At 47.1% G+C, this 14,090-nt stretch overlaps 1 protein-coding gene across 1 annotated transcript in view; it reads right to left on the bottom strand.

Annotated features, from left to right (window-relative positions):
* ACACB (acetyl-CoA carboxylase beta) overlaps positions 1–14,090 on the bottom strand; it is a 115,184-nt gene that overhangs the window by 22,131 nt on the left and 78,963 nt on the right. The window contains 11 exon segments of the mRNA XM_070385980.1: positions 406–675; positions 1,282–1,404; positions 5,169–5,324; positions 5,667–5,870; positions 6,735–6,890; positions 8,534–8,749; positions 10,048–10,089; positions 10,327–10,383; positions 12,505–12,612; positions 12,712–12,811; positions 13,838–14,083. Of these exon segments, the coding sequence (XP_070242081.1) occupies positions 406–675; positions 1,282–1,404; positions 5,169–5,324; positions 5,667–5,870; positions 6,735–6,890; positions 8,534–8,749; positions 10,048–10,089; positions 10,327–10,383; positions 12,505–12,612; positions 12,712–12,811; positions 13,838–14,083 (1,678 nt within the window).

The raw sequence follows: 14,090 nt of genomic DNA, 5'->3' as shown, positions 1-14,090 counted from the left end.
CAGATAAGGAACCTGAGCCATCTGCTCGTGGCGAAGAAGGAGTGAGGGCTCCCAGGTGGCGCTAGTGGTAAAGAAGCCGCCTGCCAATGCAGGAGACGTAAGGAAGGCAGTTTCGACCCCTGGGTGAGGAAGATCCTCTGGGGAGGGCATGGCAGCCCACTCCAGTATTCTTGCCTGGAGAATCCCACGGACAGATGAGCCTGGCAGGCTACAGTCTATGGGCTCGATGGCAAGAGTCGGACGTGCTGAGTTTGGACTTAGTGACCAAACCACCACCACCACGTGTATCTGTGCCGTCTAAGAGCAAGACTTTTCTCCCCACTCCCTTAGAGGTGCTGTCACCCCCTCGGAAAACACAGCAGGAGCCAGGTGGGATCACACTGCCACGCCAGCTTTGCGCGGTACCTTGTGGGGGTCTTCCGGGTCCACCCAAGCCACCTGGAACATGTGCTTGATCTCCTCTGCCAGGCCGATACGGGCCCCACTGTTGGCCGCGAGGTAGACTCTGGGGATGCCCTCGGCCCGGGCCAGCTCGGACGCCCGCAGGTACAGAAGGTCTTCTCCGGGGCCGAAGGATCCGATACGGAAGGTGATGTCATTGCTGATGAGGATAATGTCACGCCCTTCGGGGTACTCGAGGGTCTTAAACGTCATTTTGAAGGCCACCATGCCCACCTGGAGAGGAGATGAGTGCACAAGAAAACAGGTTTGCTTCTTCAGGGAGGAAGAAGATTTTTAAGTTGTTTTTTTTTTTTTTTAATGTGGACCATTTTAAGAGTCATTATGGAATTTATTACAATATTGCTTCTGTTTTATGTTTTGTTTTTTCGGCCATGAGACACGTGGGATCTTAGTCCCCCGACCAGGGATCAAACCCGCACCCCCTTCACTGGAAAGTGACAGTCGCTCAGTCGTGACCAACTCTTTGCGACCCCATGGACTGTACAGTCCATGGAATTTTCCAGGCCAGAACACTGCAGTGGGTGGCCTTTCCCTTCTCCAGGGGATCTTCCCAACCCAGGGGTCGCACCCAGGTCTCCTGTGTTGCAGGCAGATTCTTTACCAACTGAGCCACCAGGGAAGCCCTTCCTACACTGGAAAGCAAAGTCTTAACTACTCAACAGCCAGGGAGGTTCCTAGGGAGAAAATTTTTTTAAAGGGTGATTCCAGCCAGGAGCTGGGTTCTGTGGGTTTGCTTTTTTTTTTAATTTTATTGAAGTATAGTTGCTCTACAATGTTGCGTTAACTTCTTCTGTAGAGCAAACTGACTCAGTTCTTTACCTCATTTCCTCCAGGAAGTCGGTTCATCTCCACCAGCTGGCCCTGTGGATCCAGCACAAGTTCGGTGTACGTCAGGATGTCTTTGGGGTACTTGTCCGGAGAGGGCCACATTTTAAAAAGAGCCTGCAGAGAAGGGAGGAAAGAGAAAAGCTGAAGTTGCCAGTAAGGAAGTACATTTTCTAGGGCTGCCTTTCTTTCTTAATCGCAAACTATTTAAATCACGCAGCAAAAACATGCAGAAAAAATAAATACCCGTGCATCTATCTTGCAGTTTTGTCAAATCATAATTTCTCCAAAGTTGCTTTAAGAATTTTTTAAAAAGAAATAATAGAAATGCAGCTGAAGCCCCTGGTGTGCTCCTTCCCATCTGTCCTTCCCCCTGCTCCCCTCAGGTAACCATTATCCTGAACTTGAAAGAAAGTGAAAGTTAGTCACACAGTTGTATCCAACTCTTTGTGATCCCATGGATGTAACCTGCTCAGCTCCTCTGTCCATGGAATTCTCCAGGCAAGAGTACTGGAGTGGGTTGCCATTTCCTTCTCCAGGAGATCTTTCCAACCTGGGGTTTGAACTCGGGTCTCCTGCTTTGCAGGCAGATTCTTTACCAGCTGAGCCAGCAGGGAAGCCCATCCTGAACTCAGTGTCAGTCAAGTCCTCTGTATGTGTTTATGTCTTTATCTCATCATATGTGCAGACATTAAAACATGTAGCATTATTTTGCATGACTTCTCTTTTAAATAAATGGTGTCACACCAGACATGTCCTTCTACAACTTATTTTTCCAACTCTCCAGTATAGTTGAGAGATTTATCCATGTTGATAAATTTAGCTCTGGTTTATTCCTTTTCCCTCATGTTCAGTTTTTCATGGCATGAATATGTCACAATTTATTTACTCATAATTTTTAGTAGAAACGTTTAGCTTTCCAATTCTACAGTACTACCGATAATGCTATAATGAACATTCCTATGGTCTTTTTACATGGGTATATACCTAGGAGTGGAATTGCTGGGTCATAGCATATGTGAATCTTCAGTTTTCCTAGATATTATCAAATTGCTTTACAGTAAGAATGTGTGAGAGCTCCTTTGCTCCATATACTTGTCCACATCTGGTTTTGTCAAATATTTTCATGCTTTCCCATCTGCTGGGTGTGAAATCATGCTGTGATTTTTTTTTGCTGTGATGTTGATCTGTACTTAACTGACTGTCACCTAGGTGAGCACCTTAAAATATATTGATCAGAGTTTCTCTTACATAATATTGTTCTAATCTCTTGCTGGTAACAGACATCGAAACATATTCTCCCAAGCTGGGGTCTTTTTAAAAAAAATTAATGTATTTTAATTGGAGGCTAATTACATTACAATATTGTGGCGGTTTTTTGCCATACATAGACATGAATCAGCCATGAGTGTACATGTGTCCCCTGATACTGAACCCCCCTCCCACCTCCCTCCCCACCCCATCCTTCTGGGTTGTCCCAGAGCCCCAGCTTTGGGTCCCCCAACCTGGGGTCTTTTTACATAAATAACTTTTAAATTTTAATGTAGTCAAATTTGTGGGGTTTTCCTATGCTTATGCTTTTAACTCACTCCAAGTGGTTTTAATCTCTTGAAATTTATTTTTGTACACCAGATGAGGTAGAAATAAAAATTTATTTTCCCAATTAGATAAGAAACGTCTTTGTATCTTTTCGTGAGATGTATTCCCCTTCATTCACAATTCCACCTCTGCATTCTGTCAAGGCTTTGTTTATAAGCGGGTCTGATTCTAGACTCTATTCTGTTCCATCGGTCTATCTGTTTAGCTCCATTACAATAATATTATGCATTACATATTAAGTACATTACATTATTAAGCTGCTTGAAAAGTGACTTATTTTAACGGATGGCTAAGACAAGTTCCCCAGATTATTTTTTTCAAAATTGCTTTTGCTATTCACAAACTTTTACTTTTCCTATGAACTTTCAAGTTACACCCACAACTCCAGAATTATACTGAATATATTATGTGGGGAACTATTATCTTTACAATATTGACTCTTCTGATCATTCATAAGCACGATGTATCTCTGTTTATTTAGGCTTAAAGTACTTCCATAAAGTTTCAAAATTTCCCCTATGTTTTTTTAATTTATTCCTTGTATGTTTTTTAAATTTATTCCTAGGGAAACTTTAGAGTTGATCTTAATATTGTAAACAGCATTTTTCCAATTAGATTTTAGAATTATTGTTTGTCTATGAGAGCACAATTAATTTTTGTATACTGATCTAGCTGGAGAAGGGAATGGCAACCCACTCCAGTATTCTTGCCTGGAAAATCTCATGGACAGAGGAGCCTGGTGGGCCACAGTCCATGGGGTTGCAGAATCAGGCACGACTGAATGAATAAGCATGCACTTGTATCTAGTAATCTTGCTGTATTCTCTTGCTATGTCTTCAAATCCTCTTGGATTACTTGTATAGGCATCTTATCATCTACAAAAAACACCACTTTGCTTCTTTCTATTCTTGTATCTGAACTCCAGTTTTTTAAAAAAAGGTGGAACAGATGGAGTAATTCAATTCCACTAATGCTTATAATCTATATTTTCTATTTCTTCTTGAGTTAGTTTTGATAAGATGTATCTTTCTGGGAAATTTTCCTTTTCATCTGTTCTCAAATTTATGGGTAGTCCACAGTACTCTTTCGTTATCTAAAAGAAAAGTGGATGGATTTATTTTTGATGTGTCTGCTTCTTATTCTTGTGGCCCATGATGTCCAAGGCAGGAGGATACAGACAATAACATTCTTAATCATAAAAGTTTCCATTTATTAAAATAGCCTCTGCTGCTACTGCTGCTGCTGGTAAGTCGCTTCAGTTGTGTCCGACTCTGTGCGACCCCATAGACGGCAGCCCACCACGCTCCCCTGTCCCTGGGATTCTCCAGGCAAGAACACTGGAGTGGGGTGCCATTTCCTTCTCCAGTGCATGAAAGGGAAAAGTGAAAGTGAAGTCGCTCAGTCGTGTCCTCTACTGAATACTTAATATGTATTTCTTACTACAACCTTGGGAGGTAGGTACTAATTATTATTCTCATTTAACAGAGGAGAAAAGAGAGGCCCCGAGAGGTGAAGGAACTTGCCTGGAGACACACAGGAAGCAAAGGACAGATGTGGGATTCAAGTCCAGGACTTCCTGACCCTAAACAGCAGCTTTTCCTACTACCTTGCATCTCATGCCTAAAGTGCATGGATGCTTTCCTGTCTACAGTAGAAGTCCACAGGCTCAGTTTCATGAATGTCATTCACAAGGCAACGGAGAGGATGTACAAAGGCATCCTTATCACCAATGCCAGTGTGTTCAGTTTCCTTGAAAGGCGCTTCTATGTAAAAAAACATAGGCATAGAAGACATACTTGAAGGAAGTATCCAGTATATATTCTGTGTCCAGTGTATACTTCAAAATTCATCAAAACATAAAACATTCTTTTTTTTAATTCATCAAAGGTAGTGACCCCATCCTCTTCCTCATGGTCTATCCACCCTTAAAATGGTGCCTGGCTTATGGCAAGTACTTAATATAAGCAGTAACAAGACCAGGAGGAAATGGTAAGCAATTTGTCTTTAGTATATGGAACTAGGAGTTACTTTTTTATTCCTTCCACTCTCCTCTGTTGTCCAAAGTTTCTATATTATATTCTTTTTACCACTGGGATGAAATAAGTCTTGTTTTAGAAAAATATACTACAAAGTCATTCCCAGTATTAGTTTCTTTTCGTTTATGAAGACTGTTTTTTAGAGTGAGGTCTTTAGAAAAGTAACTGAGAATGGAGATTGTGGATGCTGGTGGAGTCTCTAAAGGGGGACCCCCGGCAGTGCTGAGTCTCAGTCCCAGGACTTACCTGCCTGAACATTTCTGGGAAGTCATACACATAGGTGGTACCCAGGGACTGGGCCTGGAATCGCTTGGCCTGAAGCAGATCCTTGGTGACGTAGGGAGTGTTGATCAGCATCCCATGCTGGGGGCCTTGCTTGTTGCCAAAGGAGTGAAACAAGATCTGGACCAGAAAGAGAAAATCAGAGAGTGAGGGAGGCAAGTCTCAGAGAACCACACTCCTGCTCAATTTATTTCTTCCTGCTCCTCAATGAAAATGCAAAGAGGGAATGCTACTCAGCCTTAAAAAAGAGCAAAATAACGCCATTGGCCGCAACATGGATGGGCCTAGAGATTATCATGCTAAGTGGAGTAAGTCAGAAAGACACCACATGGTATCACTTCTGTGTGGACTCTAACATATGACACAAAGGAACTTTTCTGAAACAGACACAGACCCGCGGACGTGGAGGAGAGGCTTGGGCCTCTGCTCTGACGCGACTTCTGTGACCCAGCCCGGCCTTACGTTTCCAGATCTGGGGTCGGTCACTTCCTTGTAGAGGCTGATGTCCAGGTAGTAGCCTGACTCGTTGGTGATGAAGAGGCGGATGGGGATGGCGCTGTCGGCGGTGGTCTGGCGGATGTTGATCTTGACCTCAGCCTGGAGCACGCGGAGCTTCCAGAGCCGGCTGCCGTAGCGCATCACCATGGACCGCACCGACTCCTCAATCTGCAGCAAACCACAGCGGTGCAACTTCAGAACCTAGACTGCACACACTCCTAACAGTTCTCACTCTGATGATGACAGAATGGTGAGGTATACCGAATGCAAAATGCACTGATGTATACAGCGGAGTGATATGTTGCGTGTATCATCGTTAGCTGATAAGAAGCAAAGGCATCTTCGACTTAAGCTCAGTATCTCGCTCTGTCCCCACAGTTACCCAGAGAGGCTAGCATTTTTGTCCCCTATTGACAGAGGAGGAAACTGAGGCTGTAAGAGCTAGTGCTCCTATGTTACACCGTCTTCCTCTCCTTCATGTATCCCAAGACTAAGCATTTTCTCTTCTGGGAACGACATGAACTGATAGAGCTGGGGAGTCAGCATGAGCCTCTGCACCCCCCACATGCCAACCCGATGGACTGAAAGGACTTATTTCATCCCAGAATCGCCATCACAAACTGCCGGCTTGTGAGGAACCAGCCATGGAGGATGGTTGGGTCACAGACCTCAAGTGCTCACCTGCTCCCCACCCACAGGCAGCCCATAACAGAGCCTGGAACCAGGGAGAGGCCAGAACTGTGTTTTGCAAAGGACATTCTATTCTAGGCATCCGCATTTCCCAAAAAGTGAAGCATGCCCATGGAGGGGGAACATCCTTAGGGACAGTCCTCAGGGGGTGGCTGGAATATGGCTCTAGAATTAATTGATGGAAGCTTTGTGCTCCACCTGCAGCAATCGAGGCTCAGACACGCATGTATGCACCCTACAACTCGGGTCTCGCACACCGGGAGGCAATACCGCGAAGCAGGAGGGTCCCAGGGAAGGTGAACCCCCAGAGCCTGGTGAGGGCCCTGCGCGCCGAGGGGAGACCTTGGAGGGGTCCATGATGACGGTGGGCACGAAGTTGAGGAAGATGTGGTTGCAGTCTGTGCGCACGCTGGTGTTGTTGAATGCCACCTCCAGCTCGTCCATGGCCTCCAGGAGCAGCCGCTCGCCCTCGTTCTGGAGGTACTCGAAGGAGGCTTCCTGTCAAAGTGGGAGGGGGCAACCGCTAAGGCCAGGGGTGCAGGGCTCAGAGTCAGGGAGAGGGGAGAACAGCCCCTCCTCCGAAAGGTGTGCCCAGTAAGACAGCAGAGCCCCACCTCCAGAGGCAAAGAAATGTTCAAGGCCGTCTCGTGTACACGGCACCTCTTTTATTTTCTGTGTTTTCTGCTGTGCTGACCCCAGAGGGGTCTTACAGTCTCTTGCAAGATATTGTAAACAACTCTCCCATGAGCCCTTGCTTTTCAGGCAAACCAACCAATCCAACCAATCCACGGTCCACACCCCGCTACTCCTCATCAGGTTCACGCCCCAGGCTACTGTCCTGGGGCCCTAATCACCCCAGGGCCAGGCATCAGACAACGAGACAGCCCCTATGTTCAGAGCCTGCTGAAATCACTCAAGCCAGCCACTGCCAAGTCTGCCTGCCACCTCACCTGGTCCTTCCTGTGAAACTCACAATAAAGCCCCCTGTCCACGAATCCCCCCTCCCACGGCCTCCTGAGCAGCCCTGGCACTTCCCCACGTGGTCCCCATGACAAAGAGTGCCCCCTCCCCTTGGGATCTGTGAGTGACAAACCATCTTTTCAACAACCATCTCCTGGTTTGTTGGCCTTCCCTGGTAGCTCAGCTGGTAAAGAATCTGCCTGAAATGCGGGAGACCTGGGTTCAATCTCTGGAGAAGGGAATGGCTGCCTACTCCAGTATTCTGGCCTGGAGAATTCCATGGACTCTACAGTTCATGGGGTTGCAAAGAGTCAGACACAAGTGAGCGACTTGCACTTACCCGGATAATCATAAAAGCTATTAGAACATCTGAGGCAGAAAAACACTGAGATTAGCTTAGCACTCATCACTAGAGGATTCCTTAAAAACATTGCATACACATGATACCTCCGTGCTAGGGGACTGCAGGGAGGGGATCATCTTCATTAACATAGAACGAGGTCTACAGTAAAAACCAATTCTTTACATGGTATGTCCAGCCTGAGCTGGAACCTTCTACCTACAACCCAATTCAAATACACATATGGAATGAGGCCTACAAAGGGTCACCAACAGGGCTGACCCCTGAGTGGCAGGATTCTGGGTCCTTTTCTTTTTTTGGCCAAGCCACGCAGCGTGTGGGATCTTAGTTCCCCGAACAGGGATCGAACCTGTGCGCTCTGCATTGGAAGCAGAGTCATAACCACTGGACCACCAGGGAAGCCCCTCCTTGATTTTTGGAAGTATTCTCAGTATTGCTTGCAATCTTCACAGGATAGTCATGAATTACTCTTGTAAATGAGAGAAACAAGGGGATATGATGGTACACTCAATCAACAAATACAAAAAAAGCCCCTTAACAAACCAGGATCTGTCTTTTCTATCCTCCTGATTCTCTCATGCAGACACATCTCCGTGATGGAACAAAGAATCCTCACGTTACACCATGAAAGTAAGCCGCTATTACCTCCTGTCCCCTCTAGACTGGGCTGTCGGTCACAAGGCCAGGGCTGTGGGTGCCCCGTTCACCCTGCGATCCCCGCGTGCAGCCCAGGCCCTGCCCCACGTGGGACTCAATCCTGCCAAGGCCGGCCCCCGAGGGACAAGTTCAGGGGGAGACACAAACACCCGCTGACACTGACCTTGGTGATCAGGTCTGAGTGCCTGATGATGACCCGGATGAAGAACCTGTGGTCCGTGACCTCGGCGCCCTCCTTCACTCTGGCGGCACCCAGGTACAGGTGCATCTTGTGGTTGGCGCAGGGCATGGCGGTCACGTCGAAGTTTCGCAACCGGCTGAGCTCCAGCTGGAAGGCCAGGGCCGGCTCCAAGTGACGGTAGATGCGATCTTCTGCAAACTGCGGGCCGACCAGGGAGAGAAAACAGATGGACACACAGACACACGTGGAGCTGGACACTGAGGCGGCATGCCTGCTTGATCCACGCCCTGTCCTGCACGCCCCCTGGCGCTGCGGGTTTAGTGCTCAGGAAAGAGGCAGTCATGGTGTCCTCTAGCGTGAACTCGAGAGATTGGAGAGTTGAGATTTTGCGAAGTTCCAGCAGAGAGGAAGGTCTTGTGCTGGTATAGGTCTCTCAGCCCTGGGGTAGCCCAGTGAGTCCCCAGCACCTCCTGGCCCACCAGGCTGTTTTCTGTGAGCCATGACACAGAGTGCTTCTCAAGAAGTCCCTGGTTTCCTTGTGGAGATTGGTCCCCAGAAGGAAGCGACTGATGGTGCTAGAGTTTTAACTGAAGAGGCTAAAGGAAGGATGGGTCTTAAGTAGTAAAGTGAGGCTCTGGATAGATTAAAATACTGTTTGCTGGATGCTGGGTCTGTGCTGGGAACAAGACCACCTGTTCTAGAACAGGGATGAGCAACCTTTTTCTCAAAAGGCCAGAGAACCGATGGAGTACACAGTCGGTCACAGCCACAGTCTGACTTCTGAATCCACATGCTCTGCGTCCGCAGATAAAGCCAATCACAGAGATTCCATCTGTGGTTGGGTGAATCCAAGGATGTGGAAACCGCAGACATGGAGGGCTGAGTGTACTCGATTCTGCCTGATTCTACTGCTGGAGCCAGAAAGCCATAGGAGACAGCAAGAGATTAATAAGTAAGGCCTGTGTCCCAATCAAACTTTGGTTATAAAAACAGGGGGCTGGGGAATTTCCTGGTGGTCCAGTGGTTGAGACTCTGTGCCTCCACTGCAGGGGGCCTGGGTTCGTTTCCTGGTCAGGGAACTAGGATTCCACAAGCCATGCGTGGCATGGCCAAAAAACAAAACAAAAACCAACCAATCGATCCCTAAAAAACAGGGAGCCAGTTTGCAAGCCATAGTTTGCAAACCACTGTTCTAGAAGAATATAAACAAAAGAGGTTGGGAGACCTGTCTTACAGAGTTACAACAGCAAGTATAAAAATTCTCCAGGTGAGACAGAAATGTGTATAGCAAAGGCTGAAAGGGTAGGAAATGTGAGGTCTGAGGCCCACATACAAACACGGGGCTCTCACTGGAAATACCAGCCCAGAGGAAGGCTGGAGTCTGCACTTAAGTTGCACTTCTAGAATACAGGGATCATAAGGACTGGGGACAATATTCTTCCTGAATATCAAAGATCACAGGGAAGAGAGAACCACTTCATTGCTCTTCACCATACCTCATCTCTTGCTCTGAATGTGAAAAACTTGGGAAATTCTTTCTGCAAAAAAGACATATGAAAGACAATTAAGTCAAGCAAGACTTATTTAAATATTTATAGACTTGTTTTATGATTTTTAACCATTACCCAGGCCACTGCTAGAACAAATCATTTGGAAAGCCATCTCTCCTTTAGCCACCGATCTTTCCCACCCCAATCTACAGAGCAAACTTCAAATAAATGGCACCGAGTCTTGAAGAATGTAAAGAACTCAGATGCGCCGAGCATGGGACTGACCTCTTGGGCAATCAGGAATGTGATTCTTCGGAGTCCACACTCCACAAGGATGTTTTTCTGCATTAAAAACCAAACATACAATGGGATCATACTTGGTCACACAAAGGAATGAAGTCCGGATACATGTTACTACTACCTGGATGAACCTTGAAAACATGCCGAGTAAAAGAGGCCAGTCCCCAAAGGCCTCATATTGTATGAAATTCCACTTAGTTTATTGATAGGAAACACCCAGAATGAGCAAATTCACGGACAGAAAGTAGATTAGTGGTTTCCAAGGGCAGGGAAAAGGGTGTTGAGTTGAGGGAAAATGGGGTGGCTACTAATGGGTATGGGGTATTTTGGTGGGGGTGGTGAAAACGTTCTAAAATATAATGATCGTAATGATGGTTACACAACCCTATGAATATATTAGTAATCTCTCCTTACTGACCAGGGATATGATCCAGGATCCCCAGTGGATGAATGGAACCATGGATAATACCAAACCCTATATATAGTAGGTTGTTGGGTTTTTTTTCCTATACATACCTACAATAAAGTTTAATTTACAAATTAGGTACTGTAGCCCGCCAGGTTCTTCTTTCATGGAATTCTCCAGGCAAGAATGCTGGAGTGGGTTGCCATTCCCTTCTCCAGGGAATCTTCCTGATCCAGGGATCAGTCCTGCGTCTTCTGTATTGTAGGCATATTCTTTACCATCTGAGCCACCAGGAAAGCCCACAATAGGAGATTAACCACATAGAAAAATTATAGCCATTTACTGTAATAAAAGCTATGTGATTGTGGGCTCTCAAAATATTTTCTTGTAGCTTAATGCCTTTTCTGTCTTAACTAAGCACTTATCACTCACTGTGGCCATAATGTTTGCAGTTTAAGGGTACATTTCTTTTTTCCTCCTTCACAATTTCATGGCTAGAAGAGTCAGTCTTACTGTAGATCTTAGCATCTCATATGTTTTTTTTCCTGCCTTATTAAGTCAAGAACTTTCACCTTTTCATTTAAGGGAAGCACCCTATGGCTTCTCTTTGGCATATCCGAATTGCCAGCATCGCTACCCTTGTACTTTGGGGCATAATTAGGTAAAATTCGGGTGACTTAACATAACTACTGCAATACCATGACAACTGACGGGACAACCCAGCCACCTACTAAGTGACAAACGGTGGATGCGCTGGACAAAGGGATGATTCGCATCTGAGTCAGAGTGAGCAGGATGGTGCAATACTTCCTCATAGCAACTCAGAATGGCACACGACTCAAAACTGACAAATTGCCTATTTCTGGCATTTTCCATTTAATGTTCTTGGACTACAATTGGCCATGGGAAACTGAAACTAAGGAAAACAAAACTGCAGAAAAGAGGACTATGGTACCAAGAAGCACTGAACTGCACACTTTAAGTGGAGGAATGGTATGGTACGTAAATTATGTTCATACAGCTATTAAAATATATACACACACATTATTACACATGACACCACATGTTTATAAAACCAACCCAGTTATTTGCATAAGTGGTTGTTAACGTAAGTGACCATTTTAAAATTGGGAGTTTTGGACTTCCCTGGTGGCCCAGTGGTAAAGAATCCATCTGCCAATGCAGGGCACAGGGGTTCAATCCCTGGTTGGGGAAGATCCCACACGCCGCAGAGCAACTAAGCCTGTGTGCCCTTCAACTACCGAAGCCTTCACGCCCTTGAGCCTGTGCTCCGTGACAAGAAAAGCCACTGCAACAAGAAGCCCGAGCACCACAGCTAGAGGGCTGCCCCCGCTGTCCAGATAGAGAAAGCCCGCTCACGGCAACAAAGACCCCGTGTAACCAAAAACAAATAAATACAATCGTGAGTTTTCTGGCTTATCCCAATGAAAACACTGCCCTAAACTCCAAAACTATTTACTGACTGTATCATCTGCATAAGGTGGTGTATATACTGTGTCATCTTATTATGGCAACTCCCAGGGAGAGAGAAATGCCACCTCTGTGTTACTGGGGGGAGAAGCCAAATTTCTGGCCTGTTCAGCCTCCTCTGCCCAAGGTCACTGGCAAAGCAAAGCCGGCATGAGCAGCCAGGCCTGCGGCTCTGAAGCTCTCAAGACAACTCGGGCACATGGACACCTCATCAAGACAGCCCTCCTCCTTCTCAGGGACCCAGACCCAGAGGCTGCCCAGCATACCTTGGACTGCACGAATGTTCGGAAAATGGGCACCAGCTGCTCATCCTCCTGGTGGTCCGCGTGCTGGAGGGCCACATTCAGGATGTGGATCGGCTCCTCTCGGAGGCTCTAGGACAGAAAGCCAAGGGGGGCGCCAAGAAAACCAAGTAGAAGGGCCCGGGGCCCCAGCCCGCCCCTCCTCGGCTTGCTCCCTGCTCACACCCTCACCTTGCTGTCGTCCTCAGAGTACAGGGAATTCCGGGCCTCGCTGAAGAGGGGGGTGTCCTTGGGCATGTTGGCAAAGCAGGAGATGACCTCATCAAAGTTCCTGGGGGTGCGGGGCAGAGAGGGAGGGCTGAGGGGCCGCTGCCCCACGAGGTCATAGGTCAGATCCAGACCCTCCCTCTTTCCCAACCACCACGCTTCGAGCGCATCCAAGTCTGTACAGAGCTCCTGTGGTTCCTGACTAGGTCCGAGGCACTAGTGATGGGGTCTTCCCCCAAAAGAAGAATGAACCTATGTGGTTTGAGATGGTGAATAAAAGAAAGGGTTCCAATACTTTGGGGGCATGGCTAGGGTCCCTTTTTTATTGGCTGGGAGACTCCTGCAATCTCATCTCACTTCTCTGAGTCAACTGAGGATAACAGAAGTAATCACTACACCTCCCAAGGCTGTTGTAAAGATACGAGATAATCCAAGCATGATGCATAATATACAGGGGCAGGCTGAGAAAAGCGCAATGGGGACTCCCCTGGTGGGCTGGTGGTTAAGAATCTGCCTTGCAGGGGACGCGGCTTTGATCCCTGGTCGGGGAACTAGGATCTCACACGTTGTGGAGCCCACGCGCCACAACTACTGAGCCTGTGTGCCACAACTAGAGAGTCCGTGTGCCACAGCAAAAGATCCTACACGATGCACCAAAGACCCAACACAGTTGAATACATACATCAAGATTTTTAAACAGGGGAATGATACTGACATTTTTGAGCACGTTATCTACATACTAACGATGGTTTAAATACAATATTTTTAATGTATTATCTCATTTAACTTTCACGGTGACCCTATGAAGTAAGTCCTCTTGTGCCCTTTATACAGATGAGAAAACAAAGGTATTGAGAGAAATCACTTGTTCAGAGTCTTAGAGTCAAGAAGCAGGGTGAGCCAGTATTCAAAAGCAGGAGGTGCTGACATGAACTCACACTTTTGATGCTATATTATTCTATTATTAACTCACTGTGCCGTGTGTCTAGGCCACCCCCACCTGCGTGTGCAATGAACAGGTGGGTTCAGGGGAAGCTCGCTCAAGCCCTATGGCTGGGGTGTTCTGGGGAGACTGAACCCTGCTGGGTACCTGACGAAATCCTCGAATCTCTGGAAGGCGACCATGGCCCCCATTCGCTGGGACTTGGGGGAGAAGCCACTGTCCATGAAGAGCTCCGTGCTGTGTCTCAGCAGTTCCGGGTTGGTGACACTGATGGGCACGGTCATCCTGCAGTGGGGGTGGGAGGTGGGGGGGTAGGTAGCCGCCTGCAGATCCAGCCCCAAGAGCCATTCCTGCCCTGGAAGCTTCAGTGAGCCAGCCCCACAACAGAGCCTTCTGAAAG

Source organism: Bos mutus, chromosome 17 (genome assembly GCF_027580195.1).
Source record: "Bos mutus isolate GX-2022 chromosome 17, NWIPB_WYAK_1.1, whole genome shotgun sequence".
NCBI lineage: Eukaryota > Metazoa > Chordata > Mammalia > Artiodactyla > Bovidae > Bos > Bos mutus.
The sequence above is the reverse complement of the archived record's forward strand: the minus strand, read 5'-3'. Positions and strand labels throughout refer to the sequence as shown.